General features: G+C 49.5%; 3 protein-coding genes across 5 annotated transcripts in view; 1 reads left to right on the top strand and 2 right to left on the bottom strand.

The window, feature by feature from the left end:
* The window catches only part of LOC143844071 (uncharacterized), a 42,638-nt gene extending 41,361 nt beyond the window's left edge, over positions 1–1,277 (bottom strand). The window contains exon 1 of one of the 3 annotated variants that reach the window (XM_077351088.1): positions 745–1,277. In XM_077351088.1, coding sequence (XP_077207203.1) covers positions 745–859 — 115 coding nt within the window. In that variant the 5' untranslated portion in view covers positions 860–1,277. The remainder of the gene's footprint in view (positions 1–744) is intronic. The other 2 variants (XM_077351086.1, XM_077351087.1) reach the window with 2 other exon arrangements.
* Positions 1,278–9,144: 7,867 nt separating this feature from the next.
* LOC143844038 (uncharacterized) lies at positions 9,145–10,950 on the bottom strand. The gene is made up of 2 exons (XM_077350992.1): positions 10,380–10,950; positions 9,145–9,677 (listed from the first exon to the last, which is right to left on the bottom strand). The coding sequence occupies exons 1-2, from the start codon at positions 10,948–10,950 to the stop codon at positions 9,145–9,147; spliced, it is 1,104 nt and encodes a 367-aa protein (XP_077207107.1).
* Positions 10,951–13,387: 2,437 nt separating this feature from the next.
* HELLS (helicase, lymphoid specific) overlaps positions 13,388–19,647 on the top strand; it is a 28,022-nt gene continuing 21,762 nt past the window's right edge. The window contains exons 1-8 of the mRNA XM_077351083.1: positions 13,388–13,648; positions 14,809–14,931; positions 15,139–15,192; positions 16,354–16,390; positions 16,477–16,538; positions 16,837–16,881; positions 17,440–17,664; positions 18,260–18,442. Coding sequence (XP_077207198.1) covers positions 13,415–13,648; positions 14,809–14,931; positions 15,139–15,192; positions 16,354–16,390; positions 16,477–16,538; positions 16,837–16,881; positions 17,440–17,664; positions 18,260–18,442 — 963 coding nt within the window. The 5' untranslated portion in view covers positions 13,388–13,414. The remainder of the gene's footprint in view (positions 13,649–14,808; positions 14,932–15,138; positions 15,193–16,353; positions 16,391–16,476; positions 16,539–16,836; positions 16,882–17,439; positions 17,665–18,259; positions 18,443–19,647) is intronic.

Below are 19,647 nucleotides of genomic sequence, written 5' to 3'. Positions count from 1 at the left end.
TGAAAAGGCTCTGGCCCTTGTTGAGGTCCAACATGCCTCTTTTGGGCCAGGGATCCACAGCCTGTTGGAAGTGGCAGAGCGTAGTGCTCTTCTGTTTAGAAAACAATTTTCATAACAGAGCAATCTCTTAAACGAATAATTTCCAAACTGAGTTCAAACTATCACAGAACTGCTGAGCCATAAGAAATAAACTAAATTATTTGGGATTATTCCCTGAGAAGATGGTCTTCTGCAATTTGGTGTGATACCACTGAAGATGATCATTAATTTCCTATGAAGAGAGACATCATAGCAATTCACGTTCTACACATCTACAGCTGAACGTGTGGCTGAAATCACATGTTTACCCAGGCACTGGTCGCCGGCTTCAACAGTGAACCAAATCCAGCTTTTTCTTCTAAACATGTGTGCTGGCTGTAGGCACACTCACTGTGGCTCCTGCCTTCTCCGGAAGACCATGGGGAAGGATGGCTGTGCATTGCAAGACACTAGAATCTCAGCAGGGGAACAGCCGACTTTGCTAAAGTCCCTCTTGGGAAAGTGCTGGGTACCCTTGAAAGCAACGGAAAAATAGGCATTACCAAATTAACAGCCTCAACAGACTCAAGGATACCTTATGCATTGTCTGAAATGCCACCTGAGACCTGCTACAGATCCCCCAAAAATGCTAGGCAAAAATTCCTGGTGAAACCTCCAGAGCAGCAAGCCACCTGTAAAGAGCTTCCAGACACATCAGCCCCTTACCTTTTTTCCATGAAGCACTGATGGTGAAGGATCGGTGCCAACTGAACATCCTAGACGGGTTAAACATCTGCCCAAAGGCAGAGCAAGCCCGTGGGTCAGCGTCCTTCACTGGCATGGAGGAATGCAGATGGGCTTGGCGTCCTGCTAGCCGAATTGGGTTCCCTTCCCTGGCTTTCCCATTCTGGCCCGTCGTCTTCAGCCGCCCGAGCAGGGCAGGGGCCAGGAGCAAGGAGAAGCGTCTTTTCCAGCCCCAAGTCCTGCAGGCTGTGCAAACCCTCAGTCCGGCGGGCTGTTCTTCAGGAGGCTGCCGAAGTGCAAGCGGGCCTGCAGCCAGCTGTGACTTTAAAAGGGAGCAGCCCTCTGGAATGTATCTCCCCTGGCTGATAAGCCCAGAGGACTGGAGGAGCTGGAACCACCTTAGCTGTCAAAGCGCCCTCCAGGAGGAGAGCAAATGCCAAGGCGGTTGCCTCACAGGCCCTCCTTTCCACGCCCCCCTTGTTGTTTTTCAGGCACAGTTAGGTTTACAAGTGGGAGGAAATGGGATGGAATGCAGCTTTATCTCTCCCGACCTCTGGGGAAATGATACTGTTGAACTCAGCCTTCGCTTTATAATCCTGTTGGGACTGTCAAAAAACAGGAGATGCTCACTGCATTCCCAGGACACATTGTAGGATTGCCACGTGACGCCGGGGTGTTCCTGGAGTTGCCAGTCTCCATATGGTGACTGGAGATCTCCCGAATTGCAACTGGTCTTTGGGTTACAAAGAAAACAACTAGATAAAATGGAAGTTTTGGCATTCCAGCCCACCAGGGTCCGTTTGTTCCCCAAATCCCACCCTTCCCACGCTCCCCCCCCCAAATCTCTAGGGATGTCCCTGTTAGGACTGGCAACCCTAAACCCTAGATAGACCCTTCATTTTAGGTGAAATCCCTCCCCCACTTCTCCCCTCCATTGGCTCCTCCGCCAAATCTCCTGGAGTTTCCCAGGCCAGAGGTGGCAACCCACTTGTATTTCCCCCCCTGCCACATGGGGTTATTGGGGAAGGGTCTTACGACATACGTGGGTCAAACGTTTCCCTTCCCAATTTGAGCCCAAACAGCTGAAAAGGGCTCCTGCAGGCTTCCTGTCCAGCCCGTTCCTTTCCCTTTCCATGGGCGGAACAAAGAAGGAAACGGGCCCAGGGCAGGGAGTGACGAAGAGTCCCCTGAGGAGGGGGCTTCGGTCTGAGAGTCCCGCTTTCCTATTTTTCAAAGCCCCCCCCCCCGCCTTTTTCTAATGTACAGCCTGCTGCTGCTTTGGAATTTTCATTGAAAACACAATGACTGGAAATGACAGCACAGCAGGAAGGATGGAGGAGGAGGGGTCAGGGCCAAATATTTATACGGGGGAAAATGGTTTCTTTTTATTTGAGATTTAGAGTGGGGAAAGGGGGAAAATGTTTCTTCATGTTTTATATCAGCCCTTGGTTTCGGACACTATTGTACCCATTTTACAGGTGGAAAACTGAGATGGAGGGAAATGTATAACGTTGGCAAGTTAAGGGTTGTTCCCACCGTGCGGGATGGGAAAAGGAGGCTATATGAGCCACCCTGTGTTGTGGGTGTTGAATGAAGGGCTGTCTGTGTGCTGCATTGCACAGCGCTCCAATAAGTCCTGTCGTCTGAACCGGGATCAACTAACAGACCTCTCCTTGCACTAGGTGAATTCCCTCCAGGCCAGGCTGGATTCTGAAGATTTTGGGTGGAGGGATCACTCGGGCATGGAATTGGGGTCACTGTGGGTGGGCAGGCAGTGGTGAGTTTCTGCATTGTGTAGGGGGTTGGACTAGATGACCCTGGAGGCCCCCTCCAACTCTATGATTCTATGATTCTACTACATTGGCTTTGTGAGAGCAGATCCCAAAGTAACGTAGCAACAGGCATCTACCTGGCGATGCCTATTTGTTCGCTCCTGCTCTGTTGTTCCTGACATCGCCACAAAGAACGAAGAATTCCAAGCCTGTGCTTCTCCAGGATGTTTGCTGAGAGGCTGCTGGACTTCCCCAATCCAGCCAAGTTCCCGCCTGACTTCTGAGCCGTCAGAACCATGTTCTGCTGCAAATCCGGTTCAAAAAAATAATTCCACCGCAGTTCTGTGATCATCCCAACAGGAATCATAGAATCATAGTTCTGCCACGTTGCACTGCCTCATGGGGTTGCTCTAGAGCAGGAGTAGTCAAACTGCGGCCCTCCAGGTGTCCATGGACTACAATTCCCATGAGCCCCTGGCAGGGGCTCATGGGAATTGTAGTCCATGGACATCTGGGGGGGCCGCAGTTTGACTAACCTTGCTCTAGCCCCTTTATAACCTCTACCTCTCCATTCCCGCCCTCCAACCAAGGTTACAAAGGCCCTCCCTAACCTTCCCCATTTTCTTTCCCTGCAGGCGTGGCAGAGGGCTCCTCCTGGAGTCCCATCCAGGTGTGTCCCTCCTTGGTCTCTTTCCCTCCTCTTCTTCTTGCCTTGGTGGGAACAGGTGGCTGCCCACGCTCTCTCTGGAGCTAGCTGTTGGGTCTGGGTAATTTGGGGTCTCCCTTTTCCCTGCCCCCCATCCTGTCCCCACCTGCGTTTGCCTGGGGCCACAGGTGTCCGTCTCTGGGGGTGGGGAGGAGGCTGCAGCAAGCTGAGAGAGGGTTGGTGCTAGGACTCTGCTCCTGCCTGGTTCCTTCGGAGGCCTAGCGTGGCTCGTGGGGGAGTTTGGAGTATGTGAGTATGTGCCCTGGGCTAGGTTGGGGGGGTGAAAGGGCATGGGTAGGTGGCTTGGTGGGTGCTTTGTTGCTCCAACATGGCTTGAGCACCGGTGGGGAACTTGAAGCTCAGCTGGTCCTGGGTTTGCCAGGGGCACAGGACATTACCTTTAAAGCCTTTGGCCCCTTTCATTGTCATCTTCTGCTAACGAATTAATTTGTTTGGTAGAATCATAGAATTGAAAAGAAGCATAGAATCTGTAACCGCTCCCGCGGTATTAAATAAAAGGCTAAGGGCAATGTGGGAGGAGAAAGGGCGGGCTCTGTCTGGAATAAAAACTCGGAGGGCCCAATCAGGAGCCGCGAAGCTCTCTTTATTTAGAAGATAAAGATTCACCAAGATTCAGCTCACCATCTCCATCAAGGGCTCACGCTGCGAAATGGAGTTTGACACCGACTCATTGCTTTCCATAATCTCCATCACCACTTGTGTTTTTGCCTGTCCGGAAGTCCTCTGGTGCGTCCCGTGCTGCTCACCATGAAAGACTTCCAGGGAGCTAAGGTCCTTGTCTGCAGCATCTGTGACTTCAAGGTGGCCTACAAGAACTTCTCAGGCTCACCGTGGCTGGTCGTGGTCAAGAGGGACCTCACTAGTGTCCTAGGCTTTGATTGGTTGGGCCTCAGTGTCATGGGCACCAACCAGCTCCAGGCTACTGCCATGAGTTCCCAACTGTTCAGTTGCTAGGACGCTATGCTGGCCTGCATATCTCTCTGGCACTTCCCCTTCACACTCAAGCTGAAGATCGATGCAGAGCTGGATAGTCTCATTGAGCACAGCATCCTTGAGCCTGTGCTGATGCCTGCTGGGAGACACCCATTGTCATCCCGCTCAAGGCAAACAGTGACATCCACATGTGTGTGGGCTAGAAACACACGGTGAACAAGGCACTCCAGCAACGTTTGTACCCGATGCCCATAACCTCTTGGTGCCCCTTGGTGGAGGCAAGGTCTGGATCTCGCACAGGCCTGCAAACAACTGCCCATGGACAATGCATGAGCCAAGGCCCAGACCCTCATCACTCACTGCGGCGCCTTCCAAGTGAAACATCTGCAATTTCATGTGTGTGGCTCCCGGGGTCTTCCAGAACCTCACAGAAGATCTCCTCAAGGGCATTTCAGGTGTACTTTGATGACATCTTGCTTGCTGGGAGTTCCGAAGCAGAACTTGCCTCCCACCTGCAAGAGGTCCTCCACCATTACCAGAACACCAGGCTCAAAGTAAAGTGGGAAAACAGAAGAAGAAAAGTTGGTTCTTATATGTTGCTTTTCTCTACCCAAAGGAACCGCCCTGGACCAGCACTGACATCATCAGGAAGCAGGAATTAGCCCCGTGACCAGACAAGTGCTGAGCAGCGGCAAATTCCTCATGCAGAAAAGGTCTATTTTCATCCAACAGCTGGCCAATTGCCTCATTTACCTTCACCTATCTGAAGAAGCTTTTCTGCTACTGTGGGCTTCCCTGACCACTCTCAGCTTTGGCCTCTCTGACGGCGACCTACAGTGCAGAGACTCTTCTTTAGAGGTCTGTCCTTCCCTCCATTTCTTTAACTTTTCCCTTTTCTTCTTTAGCTCCTCCTGAAGTTCTCTGTTCATCCAAATAGGCTTCTGGGATCCCCACCATGTTTCTGTCCTGCTGGAATAGGCATGGCTTGAGCCTGCAAGAGCTCTTTTTGAAGGAGAGCCCACCCGTCACTTGCTCCTTTCTCTTCCAGCATTCTGGTCCATGGGATGACTCACGTCATGTCCCTGAGTTTATTAAAGTCTGCCCTACAAAAGTCTCACAGACACTTCTGATTATGAACTTCCGTGGCCTTCCCATTTCAAAAGGAATTTTAAGAGGATGTGGTCATTCCCCCTCCTCCTAGATCCTCATCTTGGCTGTTGGTCAGGTCTTGACTGTTGGTCAGTATTGAGATGGTCAGGACTCTCACAGATTCTTCCATCATTTGATCAATGAAATTGTTGACCAAGCAGTTCAGGAAGCTGCACAACTCTAAAGGTAAAGGTAAAGGTGTCCCCTGTGCAAGCACCGGGTCATGTCTGACTCTTGGGGTGACACCCTCCAGCGTTTTCTTGGCAGACTCAATACGGGGTGGTTTGCCAGTGCCTTCCCCAGTCGTTACCGTTGCTGCACAACTCTGGACACTTGGTTTGTTTCCCAGCACACAGCAGGAAAATTGAAGTCACCCATAATTAGAGAAGTTGGTTTTATACTAAGGTGACCAGAGTGTCCCACTTTTGGAGGGACATCTGGGGGCACTTGGCAAATTGTACTTATGTTGAAATTAAATATATATATATATATATATTACAATACTATTTTTGTGTCCTATGTGTTCTATGAACATTTTTGTTGCTCCATATAGATCAAATTTTTAATCAAGAACTCCCCCCCCCCGGTCAATGGTGTCCCACTTTACCAATGTTAAAATCTGGTCACCTTATTTTATACCCCTCTTTTCACTATCTGAAGGAGTGTCAAAGTGGCTTACGATTGCCTTCCCTTCCTCTCCCCACAACCCTGTGAGATAGGTGGGGCTTGGAGAGCTCTCACAGGACTGCTCTGTAAAAACAGCACTACCAGGACTCTGGCTGGCTGAAGGTCACCCAGCTGGCTGCATGTGGAGGAGCAGGGAATCAAACCCAGCTTGCCAGATCAGAAGCTGCTCCTCTTAACCACTACACCATATTAGCAAGATGGCATTAAAATGTTTTGAATGCATAAGAACTGTCTGGCTATCATAACCATGGCCTCTGCAAACTGGTAGTCTTTTAGGGCCCCAGTTTTTCCAGCCAGAATTCCAGGGATCTCATCCATCAAACAGAGAGAGCGTGGGGGGGGGGGTGTAACACGTGAAGTACCAGAATGGTTGGCTTGTGCTTTCTAGGCACCCCCCCCCCTTCTCATAATGATCCGGTTCTCCCCCAAGCCCAGCAGACCAGATATGTTGCATTCCTCTGTCTAAATTATTTAGGAAGGGGTTTCACATTTTGCTTTCACATACCAGACCCAGGATTGAGAGGCCTTTTGTACAGAGAGGTGTCTGACGGTTCTACGTGCCCTTCGTGAAGAGACTTAAAGTGATGGGCTGGAATTTTCCCAGCCCCACCAGTAAGAGAGTCTGGGTGGCAATGTGGACGGCAACTTTCACCCTACATTGTCTAACCTGATATTGTAACTGCTTTCAGGTGGTCCAGCACAGACCCTAATTAAGATATCTGATCCGTAAACAACTATTCACTGGAGGCAGCAGCTGCTGCTCTGAAGACATTTGGCCCCTTGATCTGCAAAGCAAGACTTTAAATTGATCCCGAAAACTTCAGATCTGCTCATTATGGGGAAATGACTGCAGCTGGCCTCGCTCTGAACATCGACAATCAACAAGCATTAATAGAAGGGGGGGAAATCATGTAAGATCAATTAAAAATAAATCGGCCATGTCTTCTTACTGTATTTCTTTATTATCAGTACCAATATACCAGTATTAAGTATTGGTTTCGTAAACATAAAGTTATACACACAATTTTATAATATTCAGTGTTGTATATTAACACAAAGCTAGCATCATTACAACAGCTCAGAACTTAAGAAAGTTCACAGCTGCATCTCATCTCATTTAAATAAATGCTGTTAATTCATTGTCATGAGCCTCTTGTGGCGCAGAGTGGTAAGGCAGCCGTCTGAAAGCTTTGCCCATGAGGCTGGGAGTTCAATCCCAGCAGCCGGCTCAAGGTTGACTCAGCCTTCCATCCTTCCGAGGTCGGTCAAATGAGGAACCAGCTTGCTTGCTGGGGGGTAAACGGTAATGACTGGGGAAGGCACTGGCAAACCACCCTGTATTGAGTCTGCCATGAAAACGCTAGCGGGCGTCACCCCAAGGGTCAGACATGACCCGGTGCTTGCACAGGGGATACCTTTACCTTTACCTTAATTCATTGTCATGACTAAGGCCATGAAGTGTTAAAGTTGCAATTTTATAAATGTATGCAGATTCTTTGTTTCAAAATGTTTGATATATCTGTAAAATTATACCTATGTTTTGTTTTACCACTTCCAGAACTAGAATGACACCAAACTGGGAGGGGCAGCAAATATACCAGAAGACAGAATCAGAATACAAAATGATTTTGACAAGCTAGAAAACTGGGCTAAAATGTAAAATTCTTTATTTAGGTAGGAAAAATCATATGCATCACTATATGTACGAAAAGGATCTGGGGGTCTCAGTAGACCAGACGCTGAACATGAGTCAGCAGTGTGACTCAGTGGCTAAGAAGGCAAATGGGATTTTGGGCTGTATTAAAAGAAGTATAGAGTCCAGATCACACATAACTGATTGCAGTGTTGTCTTCAAGGGTGTGTGAGGGAGGGTCTGCGTGCTGAAATGTATGAGACCTCCTTTCTCCACCACAGCCACGCAATCACCCATGAAGATGTCCCAGCCTCCAGCTCAGGGGGAAGGAGCCAGCCAGCAGGAAGGGGGGAGAGAGGAGGAGGAAGAGGAGGAGGAGGAGGAGGAGGAGGAGGAGGGTCCATCCACCTCAGCCAGAGCCACAGGTGAGAACTGTTCTTTAAGAAAAACTCTTCTGTGTGTACACCCCATAAAGACTGGATGAGGAACACCTTTGTAATTCTTCTTTTTGTATTTTACAGCAGAGACACTGAGGGCCAGGCTGGCAACTATGGAGGTTGTGGTGGAGAGCCAGAGGGCGAGGCTGGCAGCACTGGAGGGTCTCATGGAGAGACAGAGGCATGAGTGTGAGTTTAAAACCAGTGCTGTGGTGTGGGTTGCAGTGCGAATGTGTGTCCATAATGCAGGTATATGGCTTACCATGTGTTTTCCCACCATTTGCAGGGCAAGCAGTGGTGGCAGAGCTCCGCGTGGAGTTGGACACCCAGAGGCAGCTCACGGCTGAACTCAGGCAGGAGGAGGAGGATGCATGTAGGTGCAGCAGCCCCCCCACCCCCCTCCCCGCTTCACCACACACTGCAGCGAAGATCCTAAAGTCTAAAAACTGTCTGTGGCATTAACGTGTGTGTGTTTACCCTCTCTACACAGTGAAAATGAAGGAGGAGGAGGAGGAGGCAAGCTGGAAGAAGAAGGCTCGGGGGACAATGTCAAGGCTGGGTCGCCAGCTTAGGGAGCTGCAGGAAGAGAGGGAGGGAGGGGGAAAGAAAATTTCCTTAGAGAGGAAGGTTGGTGGGAAGACAAAGGAAGGAAAGAAGTTTTACAGAAAACACACTGGGGGAGAAACAGAACAAGGTGGGGCGGGAGAGGGGACTAGTTATCAATGTGTGGTTTTGGGTGGGGCGTGGGTGGGGGGTTCCCTATTACAGTTAAAAGAAGTTTTTTACAAAATGTTTGTTCTTTTTTTTATTCTTAATAAAATGTGTTTAAAATTTTTGAACAAAAGTCTCCAGTGTAACTCCTTCAACACCCACCCCTTTCAACCCCCAAGCACAGAAAACATTGTTAACCCATTCACCAGAAAGGCTGATTATGGCCAGCCTTATGCTACAGTAAGGGGCACAAGAGACAGGAGTCAAAGCTGAAACTTTATTTATTAAACAGAACACAACAGAGAACACATACAAAATTTTCAACTATTTTAACTAAGAGGGGGAGTATTTGTCTGCAGACTTCACCTTCCTCTTTCCCCAAAGTGTCCTCCTCCTTGTTTGTGTGCCACTGCTCTGAGAGGGAGTTGGTGGAGTTGGTGGTGGTGGGGGGGGGGTCATGTTGACGTTGATCTGAGGAGGGTTGGCACTCTCCCTGTCCTCTCCTGCCTCCATCACAAGAACCACCCTCTCAACAAGTCCCCTTATGAGCCGCATCTCTTCCACACTCCCCCTGAGTGTTTCATTGGTCTCCCTGAAGACCTCTCTCATGAGCCTACTCTCCTGGAGCTCGAGCTGAGCACGCTCTCGCTCCCAACCCAACATGGCCTCCTCAAAGGCGCTTGAACGCCGCATGTCCTGTTCACATTGTTCCAGGAGACGCTGGCCAATGTTCGTGAGCATGGATACGCGCCTTTGCCTCCTGCGCTCTCTCTGCAGTCTCTCCTCTGCAGACAGTGCTCCTCGGGGGACATCACACAGGGGGCTGGCGGCACCCACCGGGGCTTGATCCTCCTCTGAAAGGACCTCTGTTGAAAAAAAAAGCAGAATTTGAACTGTTAGTGAATTCTCCTTCAATAATACTCCCCACAAGGCCTAGTGAGCACTTGGTTACAGGTTTTCAGGACTCATTGTCCTGTTGGTCTTGCTAGAAATGGACAGATTTCAGTCCCGCATGCTTACCCAGAAGATAATAGTGAAAAAGGAGCAAGCCCACAACCCACACTACACAGCAGGCTCTCACAGTAGTACCCAGAAGAAGTGCAGCAGGCCTATAGGTGAGGCATGTTGTACATCAAAGCTATTTCAACAGTAGTTTTGAAAATTTAAACTATCATAACAAACAAAGTGAGCCTCTTGTGGCGCAGAGTGGTAAGGCAGCCGTCTGAAAGCTTTGCCCATGAGGCTGGGAGTTCGATCCCTGCAGCCGGCTCAAGGTTGACTCAGCCTTCCATCCTTCCGAGGTGGGTAAAATGAGTACCCAGCTTGCTGGGGGGTAAACGGTAATGACTGGGGAAGGCACTGGCAAACCACCCCGTATTGAGTCTGCCATGAAAACGCTGGAGGGCGTCACCCCAAGGGTCACACATGACTCGGTGCTTGCACAGGGGATACCTTTACCTTTACCTTTTTAACAAACAAAGTAGTCTAGATACTGCCTAGCATATTAAGCGTTGCAACGAATACACATGAAAACAAATCCTAACCGTCAGGACACAAAGACCACACACCTGAGGCAAGGGGGGTCTGCTCCAAAACGCTGGTCTCCTCGCCAGGGATTATCGCCAGCAGGTCCAGCGTGATCAGGTCTGCCCCGCGGGGCTGTTTCTGTGGAGGAGGCCGAACAGTCCTCCCTGTTGAGGTGCCCTCTCCCGGGTCTTCCTCCACGGCTGGCCCCTCCACTGGAGCAGCTGGCTGCTTGATCACCTTTAGGCTTCTCCCGACCCTCTTAGGTCTTCCATCACCGTCCCCCTCACCAAATATCTCGCGCTGGACATCAAAATATGGGCAGGTCACACGAGCATTCCCCAATTTCTTGTTGTGGGTCACGCACCTCAGGTACTCGGCCCGCCTGGTCTTTGTTTTGGAGCAGCACTCCAGGCCGGTCCTCTGGTGGTCGAGGGTTCGCATTCTCATGGCCACCTCTTCGAAAACCTCCCTATTTCTATGGGAGGATCTAAAGGCGTCCTGAATGTGCTCCTCAGCGAAGATCGCCATCAGGTCACGAATCTCCGCGTCCCTCCATGTGGGGCCCCTGCCGGTTCCCTGGACGGACGAGGACTGTGAAGTTGAGTTCATCATGCGTTCGCAAATGGATCAGCAAAATGTTGAGGCGCGAGGTGCAGTGTGCCACTGGTCATATACCCTCCCGCACACAAAGAGAGAAGGAATTCTCACCTCCTGATTGGATGGGATGCAGTCAGGGATACGTAGATTGGACACCTGAGGTCACATGTCACGTTCAAAACTTCTCGCACAGGAAAAGGAACCGGCCCTCGTAGCCAGTTTGGCGCTCAAAATGGTTGACTTACCGCAGGCGCAAATGCGTTTACACGCGAGAAGACCCATATGGACATGCACGCACCATTTTACTGAAATGTCCGCCATCCCATAATAGCATGCCGGTGGTCTACCCACAGTAAGCACAACCACAGTACATAAACGTTCCCTCATCATATTTGCCTCCCCAAGCACATAAGTCAAAGCAAGTTTATAAACTGCGGTCAGTGATAATTCGTTGATACGCAGCGAAATAATTTTTAAAAAATTCTCTGTGACTCTGCAAGGCGAAGGTCTAGCCGATGGTGGCCGGGGTTCTAAGTTGTGTACATATTTTGGGACCGTGACGGTGTGTGCTATTGTGCTTTTCGGATACAATTGTTGAGCGTGATCGTACTGGACAGCCAGGCGCTTTCTCGCTCATTTGTTGGTATCGGTGCCCACAATGAAAAAAAAAAGGCGAACAGTTCACCGGAAGTTCGGAGGAGAGAGCCAGGGGGAGGGACTTTGTTGGAACCGCAACAATGGGAACGCACAGGTCTTTTTTGCTACTGTTGCAGATTGTTAGCAAGAGTATAGCGCTTTTCTCAGGGTGAATCCACTTTTCCTGATTTCTCTACAAGCGTTACAACGAATTGCTTTTTGCGGAAGTGTTGCAGGAGTGTTGCAGATTGTGTGCAACGTCATGCGGAAAGTCAAATTTGTAGCGTTTACCATATGTAAGACTTCTGCTACTTTTAACTCGTGCAGAATGGACCTGTGTGTGAACGAGACCATGGGGTACTTGTGGATTGTAAACTAAAAATGAGCAGGGAGTGTGATGCAGCGGTAAAAAAGGCAAATGCCATTTTGGGCTGCATCAACAGGGGCATCACATCAAAATCACAAGATGTCATAGTCCCATTGTATACGGCACTGGTCAGACCACACCTGGAGTACTGTGTGTTCTGGTCACGCAGTAATGGGTTTAAACTTCAAGTACAACGATATAGGCTAGATATCAGGAAAAAGTTTTTCACAGTCAGAGTAGTTCAGCAGTGGAATAGGCTGCCTAAGGAGGTGGTGAGCTCCCCCTCACTGGAAGTCTTCAAGCAAAGGTTGGATACACACTTTTCTTGGATGCTTTAGGATGCTTAGGGCTAATCCTGCGTTGAGCAGGGGGTTGGACTAGATGGCCTGTATGGCCCCTTCCAACTCTATGATTCTAAGCTTACACCCGATCTCTGTGCAGAAAGGCATATTTCAAGAGCAGGGTCAGTTGGTCCAAACGTGGCTGCTGGTGCCCTTCAAAGTGCCTTCTCGTAGCCTAGGCCAGTGTGGGTATCGATGGCGTTCCCTGCAGGCGCACACTGTGTCATGTCAATCCAACAATGAGGGCTTGTGCCCACGACAAAAGTGTCTCAGATACTGCAAAGAAAACAGTTTGAGCCCAGTGCCGTTTTTAAGTCCAGCATTTTCCCCAGGGCACACACACATCATCCCTTTGGGAGAGGAGTGATGGGGGGTATTTTGGCCCCTGTGTTGTTCGACATATTCATAAATTATTTGGCTGAAAGAATAGAGGGGGTGCTTATTAAATTTGCAGGTGCTAAATTGGGAGGGGCAGCCAACACGGCAGAAGACAGAATCAGGATACAGGGTGATCTAGAGAGGCTGGAAAACGGGGCCAAAAGGAATTCCAGTAGTGATAAATGTACATTTCTGCATTTAGGTAGAATCCCTGCGGGGGCGCGCTGGCTGTGCCTGTGTGGTGCTTCGTCTAAATACTGCTGACACGTGTGTGCCGGGAAGTTCTGGCTTGCAACACTGAGCTGTGGCGGGCGTGCCCGGGAAGCGCAAAGGCGGCCCAGCGTCCTGCACAGCGAGAGTGTCGTTCCCCCTCTCCCCCCCCCCCCCGGACCGCGCAGAGGCGCCTTCCCGGCTCCAGGGAGACGGCGGGGAGGGAGAGGCGGCCAGGCGCCCCGCCCCTCGAGGAGGCGGCCAATCGCGGGTCTCGGCCGGGGCCGGCGGGAGATTTCCGCCGCCCTGATTGGCCGGGCGTCCGCCGCGCCGCTCTCGCCGGGTCCCGCGCCGCCTTTCTCGCGAGGGCCGCGAAGCGCGCGCTTTTCGCTCGGGGGAAGCCGGGCGGCGCCTCAGCCATGCCGGTGGACGGAGGAGGAGGAGGAGGAGGAGGAGGAGGAGGAGGCGGAGGCGGAGGCGGAGGCGGAGGCGGAGGAGGCGGCCCAGGTGAGCCCAGGGAGGGAGGGAGGGAGAGGGAAGGCGGGCGATGGGGCCGGGCTCCCCCCCCTCCTCCTCCCCCCCCCTCCCCCTCCTGGGCCCGCGCGACGCTCTCGGTGCGGTTCTCCCCTCAGGGCTCCCGGCGGCGGCGGCGGCAGAGGCAGAGGCGGCGGCAGAGGCGCGGGCGGCCATGGCGGAGGCGGTGATCACGGCGGCCATGCGGCACGAGGAGGAGCAGCTGGAGGCGCAGGGCAGGGAGGAGGAGCGCCGCATCCTCGAGAAGGTCGCCCGCGGGGAGGGACTGCTGTGCCCCCCCTCCCTTGCCCCGCCCGCCCGCCCGAGTGGGCCTGGGGGGTCCCTCTCCCCCCCCCCCGCTTAGGTTTAGGGCCTGCGGTCGAGGAGCCCCTCAGGGCAGCAGGATCGAGCCCCCGCGGGCGTGGCTCTCCGTGGCGGGAATGGGGGGGGCTGCTGGGGGGGCGGGCAACATACATCCCGATGACTCCCGAGGCCCCTCGTTGTGAGGCGAATGAGAGCCCAACACCCTGGGGAAGGGAAGGGGGAATTAGCCTGGCGACCAGGTGAGCGCCGGGCCAGGCCGAATTTGGGGTGCTGAAACGGTCCCTGCTACTCGGGGCTGTTTTCGAATCACAGTCTTGCCACATAAACATCGCAGCCGTGGTGATGTGGTGGTGCCTGAAGGCATTTCCCCTTCACTTTGCTTGCACAGGTGGCGAAGGAGCAAATAGTTGGATCTTCATACATTAAAACACCTTGTGAAATCTCCCTTTAAATTCAAGACAACTGCATGACAAAATATGTTGCTCAAGCATCTTCTAATAGAAATGTGGAAATGATAAATGGTCATATGGAATTGATTGCTCATGGGCCAGAGTATTCATTCATACATGTTATAATAAATCGGATATTTAAATTAGTCCAGTGGGTACTATTGAAAGAGTCAGGGGAGCTCAACAGTCTTTGGAACAATGAAGTGAATGAGATCTGAGACTGAGATTTTCTTACCTAACATTTCCACAGCTGCCCACTATGCTTCTGAGATTCAGCAAAACATCAAGTAAAAATTACTCCCCTATGAAGAGGGGCCTAAATTTACATTGTGTCTTTGCTGCCAGGCATACTTATGTCAGTGACTGGGATGTATGGTGGTGGTAATGGAAAGTGCTTTCAGCTCATAGCTGGTTTATGACAGGTCCGTAGAGTTTTTGAGGCAAGAAACAAACCAAGGTAGTTTGTTATTGCCTACCTCTGCATAGAGACCTGTGGCTTCCTTGAGGTGGTCACCCACCCAAGTACTAACCAAGGCCCAACTCTTCTCAACGTCCGAGACCCAGCAGTGTTAGGCTAACCTGGGCCATCCCGGTCGCTTAAGCAGGAGCGTGCGCATTGTTGAAACTCAGGTCACTGTCTTCTTTTGCTTTGCAGGCTCGTATGTCTTGGGATAGAGACTCAAATGAACTGCGCTATAAGAGGCTCCAGCACTTGCTTGAAAAAAGCAATATCTACTCAAAGTTCTTGCTGACCAAAATGGAGCAGCAGCAGCTGGAGGTAAATATGCTCCGTCAAAGCTCAAAAGCTAGGCCAGGTCTGTATGTCTCCGTTGAGTGTGTCAGTCGCAAGTTCAAATTGCTTTAAACGGGATTCTGTGACCACACTGTACTTTTGGACAGCTTGCTTTTTTCCCTTCTCAGTTTTAGATCATTAAATTGCTGGTACCAGGGGCATGAGTACACTTCTTCATTCTTTTATTTTTAGGAGCAAAGAAAAAAAGAAAAATTAGAAAGAAAAGAAACATTAAAAACCATGAAGGTAAATGACTTAATATTTGATAAATGTAGAATGGTTAAAATTTTCTGTAAACTAGTACAATGAGCATGTTGCTGAATCTTCCATAGCGAATAGTCACCAGGTCTGGTTCTTGCAGAAAACTTCTCTATTGAGATCATGTTGCTGGTGCAATTGTTGCTCAGTTTGCACTTTTAACATAGATAACCTTTGGTTATCTGGATAACCTTTTTTTTAGGTCTTAGCTTACATTTCACACCAAATACAAATTTCACCATTGCGTGTGTGTTTGAGTACATACATTATTCTCCACCCACCTTTTAAAGAAAGTCAGGTCCATATTTTGTCTGGCTCAAATATAACAAAAGGCTACATTTGAACAGAAAACGCAATCTGCATGTGTTTTGTTCCAGAAAAATGCTGTACTTCAATCCTTTGTTAATGGTAATTGCTGGAAGATTCTAGATAGTCTGCCCTGAAAAGACCAGTTGGCCTTTCAATGTTTTGTGAGAGGGGAAAGAGTGCATGAGGAATTTTTTCAAATGCAAATTAAGGGAGCAGAAAAAATCCCTTGTCAGTCATGCTGCAATATTCCATATCTAACATTTTCATGACACTTCAGTTTTCTTGGTGGTTTTGTGAGCTGAAGCACCTTGTGAATATGTAACGTCTTGGCATTCATAAAGATAAAGGTATCCTCTGTGCAAGCACAGAGTCATGTCTGACCCTGGGGGTGACGCCCTCCAGCATTTGCATGGCAGACTCAATACGGGGTGGTTTGCCATTCCCTTCCCCAGTCATTACCGTTTACCCCCCAGCAAGCTGGGTACTCATTTTACCGACCTCGGAAGGATGGAAGGCTGAGTCAACCTTGAGCCGGCTGCAGGGATCGAAATCCCAGCCTCATGGGCAGAACTTTCAGACTGAATGTCTGCTGCATTACCACTGCGCCACCCTACATAAATTGCATCTTCAAGGGTGTCTTTCTAATTTAAAAGGGGATAGTTTCAACTTTATTTTCTGCTCCCTTATTTTGGAAATCATTTATGGGAAGAATCTTAAAAGCAGTTTCTGAAGCGTATAAAGAGTCTGAGATTAATTGTTAATGTTATTGGTTTTGAGTATGTTTTATGTGCACAAAATATATAAGCAAGCTGATTTCTCCCACTCTTAAATGCCTTACAGAATGAAAAACTTAATGGTGAAAGAGAAGGCAAACTGGGTAAGTCTAAAACGCATAACAATTGATGGGTTCTTCTTGTTCTTGTCCATTCAGCTGCTGAGATCTCCATAATATTTTGTTAACAGGTGCAAAAAAGAGACCCAGAGAAGATGAAACATACAATATCTCTGATGTGATGTCTAAGGAGGTAAATATTAGAGTCTCATTCCTCCAATGCCAGGATGAAAGTGAGAGCCAGAATGTGTTCAAAGGGGGAGGGGATAAGATCCAGGTAGCTTAACCTGCACTACATTTAAAAGTGAACCTGGAAGTGGCAAGAAAGGAAGATAATATGCACTCCCCTTGGTTAGTGGGAAATTCCCATGGGCTCCAACCCCCTCTGTATTTATAGTGTCTGATGGTAACTCTTATGCTGTATACGTCTTTAAAGAAGTCTTGTTTCCTTAAACTTCTGCCCTGTGGTGTTTGTTTGTGTGTTTCGCCAGGAAATTTTGTCAGTTGCCAAAAAGAATAAAGCTGAGGACAATCAGGTATATCAGTTTAATTTAAATCCTGTTTATAAAGTTTGGTGGGGTGGGCTGACTTCCATATGATGAGCAGGTTTTTGTGAGTCCAGACAAAGTTTGTCATGGAAAATTGTCTCTCTTTTTGAAATGCCTTTTAACTGTAGTGACAACTGCTTATGCCTTTTTTAAAAAGAGTATTTGTTGCTCTTGAAGGATGTTTGTCTTACTCTCCTGTGTGCATGTATTAAAGGATGAGAAATAATAATTATGTAAATGAAGAATCTCTGCTCTAATCCTGACTTTCATTGGTTGCATTTCTTGGGCAGCCACATGGTTTTAAAAAAGGAACTATCCGACCCAGTGAATGCCATTGCATGTGAGGACCACTGAGTAATGATATTTGAGTATGGGGTGGTGTGCATGGTTAGATAGCCATGAGGAATGCATGCATATGCCTGGATTCCAAGTGACCTGTGCTTTTAATGCACGTTGTCAGATGCTAAAGCAGCGTGCAACCATGGTAGCAAAAATAATTCAGTGTGTGGATGGAATAACCCACTGTCTGTAAACTTTCTTTTGTAGAATGAAAGCTCGTCTCGGACACTGTGTGCAGAAGAATTCCAAAGTAATGGGGACTCAAATAGTATTATTAAGAGCAGGCTGGCACAGGTGGTGCGCCATGGTGCCAAGCATTTTGTTGACCCAGTGCGGATGTTTAATGGCCAGCCTGTACCTTTTCAGCAGCCCAAACTCTTCTCTGGAGGGATAATGAGATGGTACCAAGTGGAAGGCATGGAATGGCTGAGGGTATGACTTCACTTTAAAAACTTTGGGTGGTGTCAGAAAAAGGAGTCAGATATGTCTATGTAGCCAGTTGGGGCTGGCCATTAGTGCTGCGCTCCATAATGGGTTGGCTCCCGTTACACTGAGTGCAATGCAGTCCAGCTTCTACTGTGCCAAAACATCCCTGATATTGCCTGCTTTTTGTTAGAACACTTTGACTTGCTGTTCAGATTCAGCCAAGCCCTGTTAAGAGAGCTGACTTAAGATTGGCTAATCTATGAGTACATCTGTTGTCCTCTTGGTTGGGTGGATAAAAACAAAAGCAGATAAGTGACTGGAAATCCTGATAGACCTGGGGACATTGGTGCCCTGCCCACAGGGCCACTCTGGGCAGGGAGCTGGAGCAGCATGGGAGGTGAGCGGCATCCCCACCTACATTACCACAGCTGCCAGCTGGATCCAAACCAAGCACTGCTCCCCTCGGACCTGTGGGAGGTGCCCAGGAGAGGGATGAGTGTGAAACATTAAAGGAGCTAGGCAGATTATAAATGCTAGGGACTTCAAGTGATCTATGAAATATATGCAAACAACTTACTTTTCTCCCCTCTTGTGTGCGCAGATGCTGTGGGAGAACGGTATCAATGGCATTTTGGCTGATGAAATGGGCTTGGGGAAGACCATCCAGTGTATTGCAACCATAGCCTTGATGGTTGAGAGGGGTGTTACGGGGCCATTCCTGGTGTGTGGGCCTTTGTCTACGCTGCCTAACTGGATGGCCGAATTCAAAAGATTTGCTCCTGAGGTAAAAGGTCACATTTCATAATTAATTATCCTGTTTTAAATAAATGTTTATTAGCCTCTTTTATCCCTTGTGCAATTCAAGGAAGAGCACCTGTTTTACTTGTGGAAAGACCCAGGTCGGGTCCCTGTGATGTCCAGTTCAAAGAATCAGGTGATGGGAAAGACCTCTGCCTGAGACTCTGGAGAGCCACTGCCAGTCTGAGTAGACATTTCTCAGGAGTTGGTTCAGTATAAGGCAACTTTCTGTTTCAGCATCAGAAAGTGGAGAAAGGAAAAGAGGGACCCTGACACTATAGCTCACTCCCTTCCCTGTTCTCACCGCATTCTGATCTGGGGGGAATGCATTGGCCTAGCTGGGCCATGCAGCACTTCTCCCCAGAAGACCCTGGCAGATGGTGCTCTTTGCACAAAAGCTTGCATCTAAGGCAGGCTTGACAGCCCTGGAAGGGGGTTCCTGAGAGAATCATATAGAGTTGGAAGGGGCCATACAGGCCATCTAGTCTTCCTGATATCTAGCCTATATCATTGTAGTTTAAACTAGCGATCCCCAACCTGTGGGCTGCGGACCACATGTGGTCCTTTGACTAATTGGAGGTGGGCCCCGAAGGACACCTTCTCTCCCCCCCCCCCCCGGCCCTTCATCCCTCCAGCCCTTTACAACACACTTCATTGTTGTGGCGTGTCTGTATCTTATTTTGAAGGGATGTTTAAACATTACCATAGCGATCAGAGAGCGTTAGGGCAGTGGTTGAGAGTAGAGGAGTAAACTGCCCCCCCCCCCCACACCGGGCCTCAGTAAAAGGCGTTGAGTGGTCCCCGGCGCTGAGTGGTCCCCGGTGATAAAAAGGTTGGGGACCACTGGTTTAAACCCATTACTGCGTGTCCTCTCCTCTGCAGCCAACGGAAACAGCATCCTGCCCTCCTCCAAGTGACAACCATTCAAATACTTAAAGAGGGCTAGCATGTCCCCTCTCAACCTCCTTTTCTCCAGGCTGAACATTCCCAAGTCCCTCAACCTATCTTCATAGGGCTTGGTCCCTTGGCCCCAGATCATCTTCGTCGCTCTCCTCTGTACCCTTTCAATTTTATCTACGTCCTTCTTGAAGTGAGGCCTCCAGAACTGCACACAGTACTCCAGGTGTGGTCTGACCAGTGCCGTATACAATGGGACTATGACATCTTGTGATTTTGATGTGATGCCCCTGT

The sequence above is a fragment of the Paroedura picta genome, chromosome 8 (genome assembly GCF_049243985.1).
Source record: "Paroedura picta isolate Pp20150507F chromosome 8, Ppicta_v3.0, whole genome shotgun sequence".
NCBI lineage: Eukaryota > Metazoa > Chordata > Lepidosauria > Squamata > Gekkonidae > Paroedura > Paroedura picta.
The sequence above is the reverse complement of the archived record's forward strand: the minus strand, read 5'-3'. Positions and strand labels throughout refer to the sequence as shown.